At 41.2% G+C, this 20,968-nt stretch overlaps 1 protein-coding gene across 2 annotated transcripts; it reads right to left on the reverse strand.

The window, feature by feature from the left end:
• Nucleotides 1-634: 634 nt before the first annotated feature.
• On the reverse strand, nucleotides 635-9,982 carry LOC139536914 (sorting nexin-12-like). Of its 2 annotated transcripts, none has more exons than XM_071337637.1 (5): nucleotides 9,452-9,982; nucleotides 9,085-9,180; nucleotides 3,924-4,048; nucleotides 3,645-3,735; nucleotides 635-1,552 (listed from the first exon to the last, which is right to left on the reverse strand). In XM_071337637.1, the coding sequence occupies exons 1-5, from the start codon at nucleotides 9,614-9,616 to the stop codon at nucleotides 1,550-1,552; spliced, it is 480 nt and encodes a 159-aa protein (XP_071193738.1). In that variant the 5' UTR covers nucleotides 9,617-9,982; the 3' UTR covers nucleotides 635-1,549. The 2 variants fall into 2 exon arrangements, with proteins under 2 accessions (XP_071193738.1, XP_071193737.1); XM_071337636.1 differs by having other exon boundaries at nucleotides 3,645-3,727; nucleotides 9,452-9,848.
• Between the last annotated feature and the right edge of the window lie 10,986 nt (nucleotides 9,983-20,968).

Here is a 20,968-nt window from a genome sequence, read left to right on the forward strand (position 1 = left end):
AACTGAGTGACCACTGCATATGCGGGTGGCTACAAAGGAGTGGAAAATCCTACTAGTCTTAATGCTACTTTCAATTAAAACTTAACAGACGGTTATTTGGGAAAATTGTGTCTTGTTATTTTTGAACCATGCATTATACAGGTCAAGGCACACATCAAAGCTATTTTTGGGGTACATTTAATCCACCTGACTACATTCCCCTCCTCCCTGTTAATCCTGTCGATTCCAGGAGTACGCTACTAAATTAAAGAGGTTCAACTTTAAGAAAGTAACCCCATACATCCACCCAAACTACAGCACTTTGGTTGTCCACGTAGTGTAATCGTAAAACCACGCAGACCTATTAAGTTGTTATACAAAGAGCTTATGTTTTTACAAGGACTGTGATTGCTGGAAAATACTAGGTTCATCAGAAAATATGGACTTTCTTTCGCTAAGAACTATGTTTCCATAAGATAATCTCTTGGAACAGAGATGCCATTCTACTCCTGTAACTAGCTGGCCACATAAGAACTGGCGACATAAGGAAATACACTAGAAAAAATTTAACATACAATATGCGCCTGTACAAGATGCAAATGAGAAGCACATACCATCCCCTGAAATTAATTTGAAAAGACCATTTAAAAGGCTATTTTGGACATGGCACAGCAGGCAGAGATTTTATTGATAGTACAAACAAGGCAGTTATGAAAACTGAAAGCTGCATGATTAAATGTACATAATAATGAAGAGGTAAAAGACATGACAGAAAGCAATTTAAAGAATACTTTGGGTCAATAAACTTGATGCTGAAAGCTTTATCAATAAAAATGTGTGGATTATTTATCAGCCCCTTGTTTTCACAGTGGTTTGATTACCTGACAGTTACCTGACATTACATTCCATAAGCAGACTGAAGACAACTTATGCAGAGCTCAAGGCAAACAAAGTTACAACAAACAAAAAAATCTTATTACAAAAATCACACTAAGAGCATGTTGAAGTGCAAAGAAACATGGAATGTCATGCTACAGGAAGACTATGGGAAGTAAATCTCCCATTTAAAATGGTTGTTTTGCTTAACTTTGGAAGGTATCATTTACTGACATCCATCAGAGATGGGAAACATACAATTGGAGGAACAATGTTGGTTACTGTGGGTATGAAGAGACAGAGACATTATGATTGAATACTTAGATGGGATAACATACTCTATTTCTCATGTATTTTTATATATATCTCCAACAATGCACTAACTTCCCTGTCACACTCCCCATTTAGTGTTCTTGGAGTAAACAGCCCCATGACAGGGCTGCAGAGGGACATGCACCATTGTTGCTGGGGCAACTAGCAGAATATACTTTTTGTATACAGTACAAGGCATTAGAGAGTGACGCAGGCAGCTGTCAAAGGTGGTTGCGGCCACGACGGGGATAGGGTGCGGTATGCTTAATCGGGCCGAGGTGATAAAACAGACGGGTCCTGGTCTGTGTTCGGCACGTCTTGCCTCTGGATTACTGGATCTGGAGTCCAAACAATTGCGTCACATGATCAGATGGTCTTTCCATTACTGAAAGAGATGTTGCAAAAATTGTGAAATCCTTAACCTCAAAGTGTCAGGTCCGACTCTTTTTTTTTAATGAGGGGGCCCGAGACTGCGGATTCATAGGCAACTGTTCTGTTCTGCCCCCCTGAAAAGATCCGTATCGTGTTCTGTGTTTCTTTACGAATACATTTTTTGTGGTCACCATCCCTTCACATTTCTCACTGTCAATTTTGAATTATAATTCTTAAAAAGTTTGACTGGTGAAATGTCCATGCAGCATCTGCATGCCAACCATTGGATCTCAATCAGTTTCATGGGAATATGCATTATATCCATAATATAAAGATCTTCTTGGTTATGTACAGTGTTGTTTCAATTACTGGTATGTGCGGTGAGCAAATTGAGGCGATGACGTTAATAAACTGCAGCCTACATTTTGCCTAGTGGCGCACACTTGAGTTGTGGCCGCATACATCATTTTTTTTAAAAAGTGACCATTCGCACAATCATCTTACAATCTCATAAGAAATGCAGTAATTTGTGTCTTACAGTAAGTAACGTTAAACTATGCTATTATATTCGCTTCTGTTATGTACAATACTATCATAACGTGATGTTGCAGATATTGATTCAGCTTTGAACTAACGTCATTGAACAAGCACCATTCGCAAGAGAAGCTTGTTCTCTACGAGTAGAGTAGAGACGCTGTGTAAATAGAGAATCCAGCACATGCGCAGACGCTTCGGGACCTTTAGCCCCCCGGGATAAGGGGCCCACCTTTTTTTTTTTAACTAATGATTGTGTCCATGCTATGATCTAAACCTTCTAAGAGATTTTAGAGTGTCAAAAAAAGTCAGACTTACTTCATTCATACCTGCATAAGAGAGAGAGAATACATTTAAATCAGTAAACTCACTACATAACTTTGCATACGGTGCCTTCAGGAAAGTATTCAGACCCTTTAACTTTTCCCACATTTTGTTACGTTACAGCCTTATTCTAATGGATTAAATAAAAAATCCTCAGCCATCCACAGTACACACAATACCCCATAATGACAAAGCATAAATAGGTTTACATTTTTATTTACATAAGTATTCAAACCCTTTGCTATGAGACTTGAAATTGATCTCAGGTGCATCCTGTTTCCATTGATCATCCTTGAGATGTTTCTACAACTTGACTGGAGTCAACCTGTGGTAAATTCAATTGATTGAACATGATTTGGAAAGGCACACACCTGTCTATATAAGGTACCACAGTTGACAGTACATGTCAGAGCAAAAACCAAGCCGTGAGGTCGAGGCACAGATCTGGGGAAGGGTACCAAAACATTTCTGCAGCATTGAAGGCCCCCAAGAACACAGTGGCCTCCCTCATTCCTAAATGGAAGAAGTTTGGAACCACCAAGAATCTTCCTAGAGCTGGCCGCCCGGCCACACTGAGTAATCAGGGGAGAAGGGCTTTTGTCAGGGAGGTAACCAAGAACCCGATGGTCACTCAACAGAGCTCCTTTGTGGAGATGGGAGAAACTTCCAGAAGGACAACCATCTCTGCAGCACTCTGCACCAAACAGGCATTTATGGTAGAGTGGCCAGACAGATGCCAATCCTCAGTAAAAGGCAAATGACAGCTTGCTTGGAGTTTGCCAAAAGAAACCTAGACTCTCAGACCACGAGAAACAAGATTCTCTGGTCTGATGAAACCAAGATTAAACTCTGGCCTGAATGCCAAGCGTCACATCTGGAGGAAACCTGGCACAATCCCTATGATGAAGCATGGTTGTGGCAGCTTCATGCAGTGGGGATGTTTTTCAGCGGGAGGGACCCGGGAGACTAATCAGGATCGAGGCAAAGATGAATTTTAGAATAAGGCTGTAACAAAATGTGGAAAAAGTCAAGAGGTCTGAATACTTTCCAAAGGCACTGCATATATTCCTACACAATATTATATACAAAATATCAAATAAAAGTACTGCACTACTTTGAATGGCAAAGAGCTCTGTGTAAAAACAACAACGAAAGAGCAGAGCAGAGCAGAGGGACAAGAATAGAAAGCAGTCATTTCCACACCACATTGTCAACCCCAACTCCAAACCCAAACCCTACAGACGTACCTTTCCGGGAACGTAGTTGCGGTCGATGCTCTCGTCCTGCAAAAACATGTGAAGACAGCGCTCGTTTTGGGCCAGAGGGTGACCTGCAATTCTAGAAAAAAAAACATAAGACATGAATTCATAAAAAGTAATTTATGTGCAGTTCAAAAATGGTGTCTAGAAATGAATGCATTTTAAATGACCCACACCAGCAGAAGCCAATTCCAAATCTGCCACAAAAAAACTCAAAGTTGATGCAGGTTATTTCACATCATTACATCTGTAATGTTTACAGTTCACCTGTTGATGAACTGCTCAAGACCCACACGCCGCTCTTCAATGAAAGCATCTTCAAAAATGCCTTCATCCCCACGGAAAGGTAGCTGTCTCTTCAGTGCCTTCCCAGGCAAGGGAGGCACTACAATCTGGGGGAAGAAAACCAATAGCAATGCATTTAGGACATAGCAGATCCACTTAATCATGATTCATTAATTACATAATTAATTATTGCTCTAGATAAATGTAATTAGCCTAACTTATGGAGACATCACCATGGAGTAAAATCCTATTGTAATGTGTAGTGTAGATATAGTTGCGGCCAAATATATTGGCACCCTTGCACTTTTCTTAAATAGTTCCACCTTTCTTTTCTAAAATACATTAAAAAAAATAATAAATGGGTCACCACATCTTGTAATTGGACTTAACATTGCAGAATTATTTAATTTAAGTAAAATTAAGTTCAAAATTTGAATTTTTCTAAATTAAAACAAAATGGCATGGACAAAATTATTGGCACCCTGGAGCTAGTACTTGGTTTCACAGCCTTTGGCCAAGATAACTCATTGTAGCCATCATTGAGTTTGCTGCACCTTCTGCTGGCAGTTTGGCCCACTTTTAGCAGCAAACTGCTCTAATTCTTCAATGTTTTACAGTGTCCTCCAACTGCTGTTTTCAGATCTCGCCATAGGTTTTAGATGTGATTCAGATCAGGGCCGATTTCCTAAAAGCATCTTATGGCTTAGGTCATAGTTAGAACGCTGAGTAGTTTCCCAAAACCTTCGTTACTAAAGTTTCACTTGAAAATCCTTGTTATTTACCGACTGCCTCAGACCACTCGTAAAACAACCCCAAAAGTGTTGTTGTACTGAACAAAAATAAACACAACATGTAAAATGTTGGTCCCATGTTTCATGAGCAGGAAAAAAAAATCCCAGAAATATTTACATCCCTGTTAGTGACCATTTCTCCTTTGCCAAGATAATTAATCCACATGACATGTGTGGCATATCAAGAAGTGGATTAAACAGCACGATCATTACACAGGTGCACCTTGTGCTGGGGACAAAAACATGACTAAAATGTGCAGATTTGTCACACAACACAATGCCACAGTTGTCTCAGGTTTTGAGGAACCATTCAATTGGCATGCTGACTGCAGGAATGTCCACCAGTGCTGTTGCCAGAGAATTGAATGTTAATTTCTCTACCATACGTTGTTTTAGAGAATTTGGCAGTAAGTCCAACCAACCTCACAACCACGCCAGCCCAGGACCTCCACATCTGGTTTCTACACCTGTGGGATCGTCTGAGACCAGCCACCCGGACAGCTGATGAAACTGAGGAGGATGTCTGTCTGTAATAAAGCCCTTTTGTGGGGAAAAACTCCTTCCGATTGGCCTATGTCATCCCAGACCCACTCATGGCTGCGCCCCTGCCCAGTCATGTGAAATCCATAGATTTGGACCTAATAAATGCATTTCAATTGATTGATTTCCTTATATGAACTTTAACTCCGTTGAAATTGTTGCACGTTACGTTTATATTTATGTATACTTTTTATGTAAATACCTGCAGTCAACTTGTGCAATACCTTAGGAGATAAAGCAGATTGCATTCTTAAAATTTTACCTATCAAATTATTTTACATAATGAAGCTTACCGTAGTTCTCAAGAACAGTCAGTCACATTTGTAAATAGCACAATGGGAGAAAGTGGGAGCTGGTGAGTCCAAAGAGTTATTTTTTTTATTGGCGAGTCTCTGTTGAGAGGCACACGAGGGGATGAAGTCACACGTGTATGCAATTCACTACTAAATGTTAGCCATCAGATATCTTATAATGGATTTCTGCCAGAAAGTCAAAGAGCTCTGGATAAGTTATCAGTAATTGCCATTTTCCATGTGTGCTTCCTACTAGCATTTTCTTCCTCCTCCGCTCTACTCAGTGTACACATGCTGCTCTTCCTTCAGAAAAGCATACATCACAACTCTGTTCACTTGCACAATTTCGCTCATTCACTTTCGCTTGTAAATGTCCACACTCACCGAGGTTGCTACAAGCTAGGCTTGTATAACTTTATGAGCTGGATTTGTTCGTTTCTCGCACGTTAGCATTTTGTGATTTATGTGATTTCGCTATTAGTTTGTGCTAATTTTGTTAAAATTCTGGTAATAGAGGCCCAATGGGCTTTTCTTGCATTTTTAGCACCCCCTTGTGTGCCATGTCGGTAATAAATGTAAATCCCAGGATGAGAGAAGGACAGCATGAACATCTGGATACCGTCCAAGCCTAAATCGGTAGCCACCGTCCGTTATACCCAATGTCCCCTCTAAGCTGAGCGTGTGAGCGGCCGCACACTTCTTCCAGGACTGCCACTCAGAAGAAAAGCCATGCCACGCAGAGACGCAAGAGATTGAAATTCACTGAGTTTGCACTATATAGATCAATGTTTTTTCTGTGATCGAATCAACATTATACCAGCCCCTTTTCAATGCATCAAACCAAACCAAATCTAACTTTGCAAGATTGAGTCTGATTTTGTTGTAGGCAGAGCCAGAGTACAACAGAGAAGAATTCTATGTGGGGTAACCCACGAGCGGTCTTTCAATAACCCACAAGTGAATGTGCATTTCAGATCAGTTCATGAGTGCAGAGGCGTGCGTGTGCACCTTTGTTGATATTCTTTACTAGTTAGCGAGTTATTCGACGAGTTATAGATACGTATAGGTCAGCAATGGGGAGTTACTGCTTCCTACAAGAACACAAAAAGTGTAGGTTACAATTCAAGCTGTCTTTGAAAAGCCAGTCAGGTAAAATGCTTAGATCTTAATTAAAAGGGACAGTGTTGTATTTTCAGACAGGCTGGAATATGCAAATAAGCCAATAGGCAGAGCGGTAGTCTACATTGTCTAATTCTCTGAATAGTAATTGTAATTGTAATTCTTGCATCATACAACACAATACAATTTACAGTCACCTATTTGGCCCATGGTGTTACAGACCAAGTAAGATATTTTATGTAATTAAGGTCAAGCTACTATATGCTAGATCATAGAAATCAAAAGCTATTTCCATTTGAAAGTGTTATGGGATTTCCTCCATTGGTTTTGTTGGTAGGCCTACATTATGCTCAAATAGCTACTGTCTAGCCTAATGGCTACTGTCTAAAACTGTAAGGGCACAGCCTCAGTGTTCACTGTAAACACGCACTGGAAGTTGCACAAAATTCTCACAACGTTGCAAGTTTCCGCTCACAAGACCTCAAATTTGCTCTGTGCCCCCAAGAAAATGAGGGAAAATTGGTTACTCACATACATTTATAACTGTCACAACTTTAGTGTTAGTTTCCTTACATTTTGCATCATTCCATTCCATTTTTAGTTTACCTTTCTTTCCTCTGTCACGTTCGTGTGATTGTTCCTGAGGCTCGTTAGCAATAGTGAATCATATTAGGCTAACGTATTACAAAGTTGTGTACTTATTTGGGACATGTAGCCAATTTGAATCATTATGGAACGCACACCAAACGTAACAGTTTAAACCTGGAGTCTGGCGCACGGTTCACAACGACTGGACCGTTGTCAACAGTTCCATGACTAATGAAGATTATTAGGGTAGATTTATAAGACTACCGCTCAACCCCTATTGTACACTTTTCTCACCTCTCATTGCGTCATGATCGAACAACTGAATACGGCAACTTTCTGGATGAATCAAACCACTATTTTTGATTCACCAATATATTTAGTGTGTAAAGGCTCATCAAAACGTTTTTTTTTATTATTCATACAAATACTTCCTAACCCTAAATAATATACATTTTTCAACAACCAATTGGTCCTGAAAAGGAGACGAATATGCACGTTCTCTCCATATAGTAGTCAGTTTGTCGAGAAAATTATAATTAAAGGATCACCAAATTGAAAGGGATGGCTTTAGATAAATGTACTGAAAACTCAAATGAATGAACTCCATGAGAGTCTGTTGGCCAGTAAGTGGGAAGGTTTCCAGCGGTTGATTTGATGTGCACAAGGCAACCACGCCTGCAAAGCCCATTACGCACCTGCGTAAGGCAAGTCTGAATGCCAACTACTGAGAAGTGAGTAGGCAAGGTGTACATTTCTTAAGTCTGAATCGGACTCTAGGAGCTGATCAATCACTATTGTGGAAGAATTCTAATGCTAAGGTAAGATTTGAATGGAGAAAGCGGATTTGAGATTAGAGCTGGCTTTCTTTCAATCCTATCAGTATCAACAAATGCCTCAACGATGCACTTAGTGAACGCACTTAGGGAACGTTTTCTCTGCGTGGTGTTTTGGGAAACGCATCTTCAGCCGTTGCATTGTTAAAACACTTGTAAGCCTAAATGTCATAGGTATCGTTGGCCACTCCAGAATAGTCCAACATCTCTTCTTGAATCATCCCTGGGGGTTTTTGGTGTGTGTTTTGGGGTCAATGGAGACCCAGTTTTTGGACACTGGGTTGAACATTGGACTTTAAAACATGATAATCTGCTGATTTCATGATGCCTTGCACACTCTTAAGGCCCCCAGTACCACAGACAGCAAAACAACCCCATAGCATTATAAAACACCCCATATTTGATTGTAGGGAGGGCGTTCTTTTCATGGAATGCTTCATTTGGTCGTCAGTTAACACAGCGCTGATCTGTATTGCCAAAGAGCTGTAATTTTGGTTCATATTTTTTTCTTCAATCAGGCTTCCTTGGGTCTCCTTCAGCAGTGGGGTCTTCCTATGTTTACCAAATACCAAATTAACCATTCAAAGAAAAGAACACCCTCCCTACAATCAAACATGGGAGAGGTTTGTGAGGTTGCTTTGCTGTCTCTGGTACTGGGGGGCATCATTAAATCATCAGATTATCAATGTGTTTAGGAGTGCAATGTTCAACGTTCAATCAAGTGTTCAAAAACTGTGTCTCTGTTGAAGGTTGTGGGTCTTCCATCAGGACAACAACCCAAAGACACATCAACAGAACCCTGGAATTATTCAGAAAGAAACGCTGGACTGGAGGGGTCAGCGAAAAGTCCAGATCTGAAGCACAACCATAACCTATGGCAAGAGCTAAAAACATTAGTTGGTGGAGGGCACCCCTCAAATGAATTTGTGTATCACAGTCTGATTAATCAGTCAAGCTATAGCTATAATCTTTCACTCACCTTACTGTCTCGCTCCAACTCATTCTTCAGCCACTCAAAGTCACTGTATCTTCTTCGCACAATAGAATCCTTCAACTTAAAAATCGGCAGGTTTGTCTGCATTTATTGAAAACAGAAACAATAACATTATATATTCTCGTCAATAGACAGCCAACAAGTAAACGCTAGCTAGCTAACCCATCTTAGCTTAAAAAGGCTCCCTCACGTGCAATTTTAAACACTTCCTTAGCTTACAAAGCTAACTAGCTAGTAGGCCGGAACAAGTCCTGGGCCTCGATTTTCATCCATCTAACCTTAGCAAAAGCTACAAACATGTTCAGCTAGCTAACTATGTAGTGACGACAGACTTCTAGCTATAATAACCTACCCGCATACGGACTTCGTACGTTGTGAAACGGTTCCGCCCGACTCCAACAGTTTGGGGGTCATAAACATCCATTTCAAGAAAATTGCTGGGGGGACCATAAGCATCCGTCAGGTCCTGAGGTTTTGAATTTAACCGGCGAGTATCAGCTACCGTGGGATCTGACATCTTCCTTGTCCGACAACCCGCAAGATGTTCACGTTATAAAACTCAATAGCGAGAAACAATTCTCAGCTAGATCTCCCCTACTAATTTGATGTGTTCAGCAAATTTCAACGCGGCGTAAATCAACACACACACACACACACACACACACACACACACACACACACACACACACACACACACACGGAGGGAGGGACACGGAGGGAGGGAGGAGCGCTCTCTCAAATTGAACGGTAATCTTTTTCTTCTATGGTATATATATTTATTTATTTATTTGCGATGGAATATGCGTTCCGCCACCTACTGTCCACCTACTGTCCGGGATGGAGAAAGGATTCGCAAAAAAGCAAAATGTGGTGTATTGACAAATGTATTATGTGTTAATGAGTTTAGATTTTAAATGGTTGCAAATAGCCAATGGGAATTGTATGCTGGGGTTGAGTTATTTTAATTAACAAATGACAATGGGGTTTCCGTTCTTGCATTGAAGTGATTGGATTACGAGATGCAAGGGCAGTAAAAGTTCAATGACATATGGGAGAGTTGGGCTGAAGACATTGTAGAGAGTAGTCGACTGTAACAGGCTGACTACGCGATGCGTGCGTTGCAAAATACATTTAGAAATCTATATCATTCAATTATTGCACCTACACTGCTCGCGCCCGTCAACAAGCGACGGAACCCAAACCGGCTGTGCATGCGCCATCGTGCATAAATGTATTTTGTCCCCCCACACCAAATGCAGGTTAAAATATCAAAACAAACTCTGAACCAATTACATTAATTTGGGGACAGGTCGAAAAGCATTAAACATTTATGGCAATTTAGCTAGCTTGCACTTGCTAGCTAATTTGTCCAATTTAGCTAGCTTGCTGTTGCTAGCTAATTTGTCCTGGGATATAAACATTGAGTTTTTATTTTACCTGAAATGCACAATGTCCTCTACTCCGACAATTCATCCACACATAAAATGGTCAACCAAATCGTTTCTAGTTATCTCTCCTCCTAGGCTTTTTCTTCTCTTGACTTTATATTGCGATTGGCAACTTTCATAAATTAAGTGCATTACCGCCACTGACCTCGTTCGTCTTTCAGTCACCCACGTGGGTATAACCAATGAGGAGATGGCACGTGGGTACCTGCTTCTATAAACCAATGAGGAGATGGGAGAGGCAGGACTTGCAGCGCGATCCGCGTTACAAATAGAACTGACTTCTATTTTAGCTCTTGGCGACGCGAGCGGTGTAGTCAGCCTGTAAAATAGAAGTCAGTTCTATTTGTGACACAGATCGCGCTGCAAGTCCTGCCTCTGAGTCCCCAAAGAATTTCTGCAGCAGCCACAATAACGTCCAGTTTCTTAGATTTCTTTGAGACTTGTGCCGTACAGTTTATAACTGTGTCAATGAATGCCATAAAATCCACCTTTTTAACACACAGGGTATCTTTTGCCTGGCAGCAAACATTTACTACAGGCTGTGATGTGTCCACTACCATGTCTTCACTAGCGTCACTTGTTTTCTCAATTATTTGAATCGCCTCCGCATAGGAGATTTGATTGACCGCTCAAACTTTTGCCACCTCAATCTCCTTCACCCTTACAGGGCACTCCAGGAACTCGGAATCATGATCCCCCACCACAATTGCAACACCGTCGTCCTTCTACTCACTGTTCTTCAATAAACTCTGTCCGTCTGCACACACTTGAAACATGGCCAAATACTTTACAATGCTTACACTGCAATGGCTTGGGGACAAAAGCTCTTACAGTGTATCTTACATAACCAAGCTTCACATAGGTATTTGCTCTTCATCAAAAAACAACAGGACTGACAGACTTTCTTATTTTTCTCCATTTACCCAGCGGGTCAGACGCGGGGCACCAATCACACCGGGAATTCTCTTCAGGGATTCAACCTGAATATCTGTTGTCACCCCTAAAATTACTCCTTTGACTGGTGCTCTACTCCGAAGCTCAAAACACAAAACTTCTGTTGTCCGGATTCTTTTGAGGCTAACTGCAATATTCTTATTTTCTTCAGAAATACAATTAATCAAAATAAGACCACTCCTGGTCACTCTGACAGACTCCACTTTTCCCAGCCTATACTTCACCATTTGACACCTCAAAGGGGTCTCCCACATATGCATCCTTACTCAACAAACGCATCCCAACAAGAGGTGATTCATTATCATTCATACAAGTATCCTCCACTACTATTGTCCATTCACAACATTCATCTTCACCAACTTTGTTCGACACGCTGCTTGATTTGAATTGTTCATCCACTTCCGCGATTTTCCCCCTGCCGCTCTTGAACAGTAATCTGTGCCGCTCATTCATTTTGTTTACAAGGCACCATTGTGTATCATCCAGACTCATACAAGATCTATTATCCATAAAATAAATTATTTAATTTTCTAAATAGTTTTCATTGGTGTCAGGTTTTGGCCAAGACTGTTCGGGTTTTGGTCACTAGATGTCCCCATTGCACCTTTTTTGTACCTTTTGTTTTTCTTGCTCTAATTATTGTTTGCACCTGTAGGTCATTCCCTTGTTAGTATTTAAACCCTGTGTGTTCCTTAGTTCCTTGCTCAGTGTTTGTAAGTTAGCACCCAGCCCCAGCCCCAGCCCAAGCCTTGTTTTATTCAGAGATTTCTCTTGTTGGATTTTCCAGAGGTTCTCTGGTTTAGTTCTTGTGTATTATTTGAGTAGTCTTTTGAGGTTTGTTTTTCCCTGCTGTTTTTTACCACTTTGTGGAGTTTCTTTTGTATTTTGGAGGATTTCCATTTTGTGCCTTTTGGCTTTATTTTTGGACATTGTGGATTTAGTTTCTTTGCCTGAAGATTTTGTTCTTTATTAAACCACTATCGCTAGTACTGCTGTGTCTGCCTCATCTTCTGGGTTCTGACGATTATTAGTGACTGTTTCTTGCACCGGGTCCTGACAATTGGGAAGGCAGATAAAGCGTTTTTATCAAAAGCAATCGCTTTTACATGGGAAAATACAGAATTATACTACTACACGTCTGACAGATCAGGGCACCTGGCTCTGTCATATGATTTTTCTGGAAATTGAAATCAGGTTAAATTTAGGTTCTGATGAAAGATGAAAATATGTATTTTCCATACAATTAAAATATATTTTTTTCCAGGACGTTGAAAAAGCGTATTTTCCGGATGTTGAAAAATATGTATTTTCCTGATGTTTAAATCAAATTTTTGGTTCTGAATAAAATTTGAAACGTGTAATTTATAGACGTTTATGTTTGGGCCAAATCCAGGCTGGTCCAGACCGGACAAAATCGAACATAGACGTCTATGATTGGTTCAGATTTGATCCGGACTGGACAAAAAAAATCTATGTCCGTGGACGTTGAAATCAAGGCTGGTCTGGACCGCACCAAATCTGAACAAAACATAGACATCTATGATTGGTTCAGATTCTGTCTAGACCAGACCAAAAACCAATATCTGTGGATGTGGAAATCAAGAACCAAAAAAATCGGCTCGTGCTTACTGGGGTGTAGCCTACCATGTCTGCAAAAATGTGGATCAATTTGTCTATTTAAGCTCGGAATATCAGCTACCCAACTTCATCAGGAGTTATTGTGAGCCTCTTTGCAATGTGTTTACACACAGAAGTTTTTGTTTTTTCCCGCAATGGTCAGCTTGTCAAAAATTGATGGATACAAACTTGATGGACTTGATGGAAACCACTGATCATGACAATGGGGGTGAAACTCCTGGACAACAGTTGTGATTGTCCATTCCATATTTTCCATTTTACTTTGACCTGTCCTGTTTTAAGGATATGTTGTTTGTTGTTAACATGACAAAGCCTTTTTATTTGATTGGGCGCCATTTAGGTTATGCTATTTGATCGGATAAACCTGCATAATGTAAAAAAGTATCCGTCTCATTACATTGTCATACATTTTATCTCCAGCCTGTAGTTACAAAAAAGGCCACCTACTTTTCCTACCATATTCTATATCTGCTACATGATTTATGTTAGATAATTTTTTATTGCAAGTGTAGCGTTGTATTTTTTGTGGCATCATCACATCATCTACCTACGTTATATACAGTAGGTATGCACGTTAGCTTTGACATCGGTTTTGCACATCGGCGTTAAACTAGACATTGGGCCGATGCCGATGTTGGCAGTTTTAGCTAATATCGGCCGATTCTGATATGCTTACCGATATATCGTGCATCCCTAATGACAAACATACTGCACAATCTTCAAATTCACTGTTCTACACAATATTGTATCACATTTGATGAGATACTGACCTGTCCATCCACAGGCTCAATCTGCTGTAATCTCTACAACTGGACACTCCCGCTTGGATCACACTGGAACAGGATGTCCATGCACCAGAAGGCCTGAGGGATGCACTCCTGTTGGACTGGAAAACAAAGAGACATTTGGTCAGTGGTGGGTCTTTTTCAATGCTGTATCAACTTCTTTATCTGGACAGAAAACTCATTGTTTATAACGTAAACCCACATTGGACAATGTGAGAAGTGGTCACTCAACACCCATCCTCATGCCTCATTGTTTGTTCTTGTTTCCCAATCAACAGCTACTTCTCTGATGAGTCGGTCTTGGAGGTTTACAAGTGCACAGCAAGTCTGCACCAGCACATTACTATAACAACATAGATAAGGTGGGATGGATCTCAGGATTTTTAAATATTTTTGTCAAGCATTTTCCCTCTCAACATGGATCTTGTTTCTCGCTATGTCTTTTGTGAGATGTATTTCACTGTCTGTGAACCCTCTGTGGTTCAGGAATGGGGGAATGTTTACAGTGACTCCTGCAGGCATCGAGCTCTGGATCAAGAAGCCTTTGTCTGCCAAGATCACGTCTACGGATATGAAGATCTTCTCAAACCTTGACTTCTGGAATATGGCTTCGTACGACACAGATCCTGGATACAGATCACTGCAGTATGTTATCATCACATTAGGTGCAACACCCAGGAGTAGCTTGAAGGAGTGCATTGAACGGTACACAGAGTAGGTTTGTTTCTGTAGATCCATCTGACTTGGAGTAGCAACTTCTATGTCAATACAGTCAATGACGATCCTGCAGTTTCTGCTGGACCCCTGAAACGATGCAGGCAAGCACGTTTGATTCTTCTCCTGATTTGGAACAGTCTTCATTGTTCTAATGGAAAAAGGATTGTGGATCACATGAATGAAAGTGATGGTAACATTGCTGACAGTGCTTGCACTACATTGGAATAGTTGAGCCAGGTGCAAGTTAGTGTAGCTGTGGCGCAACTTCCTAAGCGCCATAAACACTTGACCTAAAAAGACAGCGTCTCGACACTCCACTTTGCAACGTAGACAACACAGTCCTTGTGATGTTCCAAGTAATCAACAACCATGTTGAAAATGTATTTTTCTGGAAGTCCTGTTTCCATCCTAAGTACTTTATCTGACAGCTGCGATGCTGAATTCCTGTTGCAGGTATTCAGCTGATTCTCCTGTAGAACCTTCAACTGACTTAATGTTCCCTCAAGATGCACCTCAGTGAGAACATTCTGCAACTGTGCAGACAGCAGTCGCCTACATTCTTCAGCCTGCCGAGGGGCCTGGAACTTCATCTTCTGTCATGGTGGATGTGTCTGGATCTCCTCTTCTGTCATGGTGGTTGTGTCTGGATCTTTCTCTTCTGTCATGGTGGATGTGTCTGGATCTTCCTCTTCTGTCATGGTGGATGTGTCTGGATCTTCCTCTTCTGTCATGGTGGATGTGTCTGGATCTCCTCTTCTGTCATGGTGGTTGTGTCTGGATCTTCCTCTTCTGTCATGGTGGATGTGTCTGGATCTTCCTCTTCTGTCATGGTGGATGTGTCTGGATCTTCCTCTTCTGCCATGGTGGATGTGTCTGGATCTTCCTCTTCTGCCATGGTGGATGTGTCTGGATCTTCCTCTTTTGCCATGGTGGATGTGTCTGGATCTTCCTCTTTTGCAATGGTGGATGTGTCTGGATCTTCCTCTTCTGTCATGGTGGATGTGTCTGGATCTTCCTCTTCTGTCGTGGTGGATGTGTCTGGATCTTCCTCTTTTGCAATGGTGGATGTGTCTGGATCTTCCTCTTCTGTCGTGGTGGATGTGTCTGGATTTTCCCCTTTTGCCATGGTGGATGTGTCTGGATCTTCCTCTTCTGTCATGGTGGATGTGTCTGGATCTTCCTCTTTTGCAATGGTGGATGTGTCTGGATCTTCCTCTTTTGCAATGGTGGATGTGTCTGGATCTTCCTCTTTTGCAATGGTGGATGAGCTACCAATTCTCTTTCCCACCGGAAAATAGCAGCTGCAGACCCGAGTGTTGTCACTGGGTTTCCGGCACGCCCATCTGCAAAAAAATTAAATTATACTAGCTAGCTGGGTTGATTACTAAAATGGTAACATCTATTTTTAAATACCATAACCCACAAACTTCACTATAGTAACGGTAAAATAGATTGGGCTTTGGTCGATCTGCACATAAAAAAATCTTACCATTTGGATGGGAAATTTCTGCTGGGCTGGAGGAATTATCTGGAATGCTCAACTAGACCAGGACGGGTACCATTGCCCAAAGAGGTGAATTATTGCGATGGGGTATACGGCTGTACTTATGATTCTAATTCTCAAGAGGAAAGTTAAAACCCTCAGCCGTGAGGAGGACCAACAGTCGTAGAGGGATCGTCTGAAAGGGACTGACATGCAGAGATGGAGCATAAGGATTTTGGGCACTGGCCAGCAGACCACAATTTCTACTAGCCTGGGTAACATTCAAGTCCTAAATCTGTGGCATGTGATGTTTGTAAAGGCAAAGTTGCACTGCTGTGTCAGGCTAGTTTGGCAGATTGTCTACTAGCCCAGTCTGAAAAGTATTAGCCTTGGGCTAGCTTAATTTTCATCCCTTCTGACATTTCTAACTGACTTCACAGGTCATTTGATTAGTCATGTACAACCAATGCACTCATGAAACAAAACCGTTTCTGTGTTTTGTATGGGGAAACATTGAGCCCACAAGTACTTTGTGAGATAGCTAGCCAGCTAGCTAGTGTTAGCTCACCATTCGTGTAGTCACACTTTTCCATGTGGTGACATGCTAGCTAATGTCAGCCCACCAGGGCAGGGATATCAACACCAAGGGCTTCCCATGGGAAGGGTAAACAGTAATTCAATGGACAGTTCACCCAAATGTCCTTACCCTGTAAGCTGTCTATGGACAAGGTATGCCAGCGATCCATGCTTTGTTTTTGTTTACCTGGCCAATGTTTTCAAATGCTCACGTTTTAGCATTTGTGACACAAATCCAATTCAATGGCACTTATTTTAGATTTTTTTATGGGGTTTTGTGTGCTGTGTTTCTACACTACATTTTCCCTGTTGCAACTTGTAATAAACCAGATGTTTTTGATTGACTCATCTGCAACTGCTCTTCTCTTTTCTTTTTCTTCTCTTTTGTTTAAATACAGCATTTTAATAGCAGAGTATCTGAATGTAATTTGGAGAATATAGCTGGTTTAATGTAGCCCTTAAGGTCTGTGTGGATTCCTGCATCTGGCCCACCTGTGGACCAGGGACCTAGGAGGGAACTCAGCCGTACCTTTGTGCCCTATTTAGGCCAGACCTGGGCTGCGCCTTTTTATTTCACAATCATTTTTCACTATATGGCCCAGAACTGATGACTCGTCCCTTTTGGTTCGTGACATGTTTGTGAAACTACAGTATATCGACATTTACAGACTGTGATTCTTATTTAAAAGTTGCATTCTATATTTGCACAACATATATTTTGTTTGTGTGTGACTCACTATTTAAAACATTTCGATAGAAATCGTGGTGGGACCAAGTCATTTTTTTACAAGTCACAAGTAAGACTCAAGTCAAGTCTCAAGTCAAGACAGGCAAGTCCGAGTCAAGTCTCAAGTCAAGACCGTCAAGTATCAAGTCAAATCTCAAGTCCTAAACTTTGAGTTTCGAGTCCTAAACAAGTCATAATGTGCTCTTCACCAAATGTAATACCATTTCATATTTTTAACAAGAGTAATAGTTAGTAGATTACATTTACGCAAATCATGAATGCTGATGAAAATATCTCTTTATTTATTACTTTCCAAATAAACATTATATTTCCATGGAAATACATGGGTAGCCATGAGAAAGACACACCCCCCAATAGTGATTGACTATCGAGGATCGCTATGGGGCGCAATCGGGCGACGTAGGCTTGTACACAATCGCCCAACCTTAACACACAAACACACACACACTCTGTGTAGTTACAGTAGGCTAACGTATGTCAATGGTTTAAGGATCAGCAGTAACATCAGGCAGGATTTAGGCTACCAACTGCCTAGCCAGTTGTAGCTCAATTCTTGGGTGCAATGATCACGTTTCCGCACTAACTGACTGTGTGGAGGCTCATTGATTTAACGTTACATTAGCTTACATGATACACTAGTAAAGTGATAAAATATATAGCTGTCGGCTATATTAGCCACGACTTACCGTTCTTTGTGCAGCTTCAAATGTCAAACAAAGTTGGAGATTGTTGCGCCTCCGTCTGTAATTTTCTTCCCGCATGTTTTGAAAGTTGCAATCCGTTTTCTGTTGATACAGCATCATCTTTATATCCGAAAATAATAATTTGGGGTATCATCTTTCCAAGGGCTCCATCTGAATTCACCCGCCGACGTTCCTCTGCACTGTCACGCACAACTTTTTCTCAGCTGGCACAATTTGATTGGCTGCAGTCCGATTCAAACTGTAATCCGTTAAATGAAGAGTTGATGCACTGCATACTTTTTTTAATAGCATCATTTTTTATATTTGGGTTTGGGGAGGGTATCAAGTCAGATCGAGTCATAAGGCTCAAGTCCAAGTCAAGTCACGAGTCATTGATGTTGAAGTCAAAGTCGAGTTGCAAGTCATCATATTTGTGACTCGAGTCCAAGTCATTTGACTCGAGTCCACACCTCTGGAAATCGATCTCCATACATTACGCCCCTGGGCTTGAGTGAACTACTGTATCTTTATCCAGACATATCTGGCGAGCCAATACTAAAATGCAAAAAAAAAAATAACGTACATTTTTTAAAGTATTTTTGGTGTCACCAACCGAAGTGTTTCAGGTCCCACTAGCATTTGACGACTCAACAACAGGCCCATTTTTGTGCAGTTCATGAGTAAAGCTGCAATAATAAGTTACGCTATTTTGGCCTAATGACGAGCTACATTTTGTTATGCATTTAATAATTCCAACAGGATGTTCGGAAGTTTGTTAGGCTGGCGGAACAGCGTGAACTCGAGTCACAAGTTACTAGCCAGCTAGTTGGCATTCTCAATCCGAGTCTTTTCGGTGTGGAGCATCATTTGGCAGAATTTATGTCCCCGACCCCTCCTGTCTCAGCCTCCAGTATTTATGCTAAAATAGTTTGTGTCGGGGGGCTAGGGTCAGTCTGTTATATCTGGAGTATTTCTGCTGTCTTATCCGGTGTCCTGTGTGAATTTAAGTATACTCCCTCTTATTATCTCACTTTTTTTCTCTCTTTCTCTTTCTCCTCTCTCTTTCTCTCGGAGGACCTAAGCCCTAGGACCATGCCTCAGGACTACCTGGCCTGACGACTCCTTGCTGTCCCCAGTCCACCTGGTCGTGCTGCTGCTCCAGTTTCAACTGTTCTGCCTGCGGCTATGGAACCCTGACCTGTTCACCGGACGTGCTACCTTGTCCCAGACCTGCTGTTTAAGACTCTCTCTCTACCGCACCAGCTGTCTCTAACTCTGAATGATTGGCTATGAAAAGCCAACTGACATTTACTCCCGAGGTGCTGACCTGTTGCACCCTCTACAACCACTGTGATTATTATTATCTGACCCTGCTGGTCATCTATGAACGTTTGAACATCTTGGCCATGTACTGTTATAATCTCCACCCGGCACAGCCAGAAGAGGACTGGCCACACCTCAGAGCCTGCTTCCTCTCTAGGTTTCTTCCTAGGTTCCGGCCTTTCTAGGGAGTTTTTCCTAGCCACCGTGCTTCATAATTTGCATTGCTTGCTTGCTGTTTAGGGTTTTAGGTTGGGTTTCTGTACAGCACTTTGTGACATTGGCTGATGTAAAAAGGGCTTTATAAATACATTTGATTGATTGATTGCTTGATTAAAAGTGCAGCATCATTTGGCTTTCAAACGGCACTTCATTCAAAATGGTTGAAAATCGACCTAGAACCAAAGACAGTACAGTATGAAGATAGGCAAAAACTGCTTCTCCAATAGAAATCCTTGATCACAGTGTGGTGCCAGGAAAATAACCTCTCACTCAACATCAACAAAACTAAGGAGATGATCCTGAACTTCAGGAAATAGCAGAGGGAGCACCCCACTATCCACATCAATGGGACCGAAATGGTCCACCCACACAGAGAGTGTGTTGAAGAAGATTAGGAATCACTGGCCACTTTTAGAAATGGATCACTAGCCACTTTAATAATGTCTCCGTATCTAGCATTACTCATCTCATATGTATAAACTGCACTCCACACTATTCTACGGTATCTTAGTCACTTTTAAATTGTGTTTACATATGGCATCACCCATTTCATATGTATATACTGTATTGTATTCTATACTACACCACTGATTGTTAAACAGCCATCTCCAGCACATCAGAGCCTGCTGCCTATAGACATAGATTAGGAATCACTGGCCACTTTAAGGAAATGAAACACTAGCTACTTTAATAATGTCTCCGTATCTAGCATTACTCATCTCATATGTGTAAACTGTACTCCATACTATTCTACGGTATCTTAGTCACTTTAATTGTTTGTAAATATTGCATCACCCATCTCATATGTATATACTGTACTCTATACAATGACACTGTATCTTAGTCCAATGCCACTCTGACATATATGTATATATATTCTTAATCCATTCCTTACTTAGATTTATGTGTATTTTGGGTATATGTTGTCAAACTGTTAGACATTACTTGATAGATATTATTGCACTGTCGGAGCTAGAAGCACAAGCATTTCGCTACACCCGCAATAACATCTGCGTATGTGACCTATACAATTTGATTTTATTTTATTTGGGCTGATAGGCAAACTGAAACGGATGGAGGAGCTTCTGGGTGGCGCTGAGAACATGACTCACAATTTTCTCAAGGCATTTCAATACTAAGGATGTCAAGGCGACAGGGCGGTAGTCATTTAGGCCAGAGGGATTAGATGCTTTAGGAATGGGTATAATTATTGAGTTTTTCCACAATACTGACACGTGTTGCTGGTCGTTGACTCTCGCTTTGAGTCAACTACTCACCACATTTTAGCCACTGCA

This window comes from Salvelinus alpinus, chromosome 13 (assembly GCF_045679555.1).
Source record: "Salvelinus alpinus chromosome 13, SLU_Salpinus.1, whole genome shotgun sequence".
Taxonomy (NCBI): domain Eukaryota; kingdom Metazoa; phylum Chordata; class Actinopteri; order Salmoniformes; family Salmonidae; genus Salvelinus; species Salvelinus alpinus.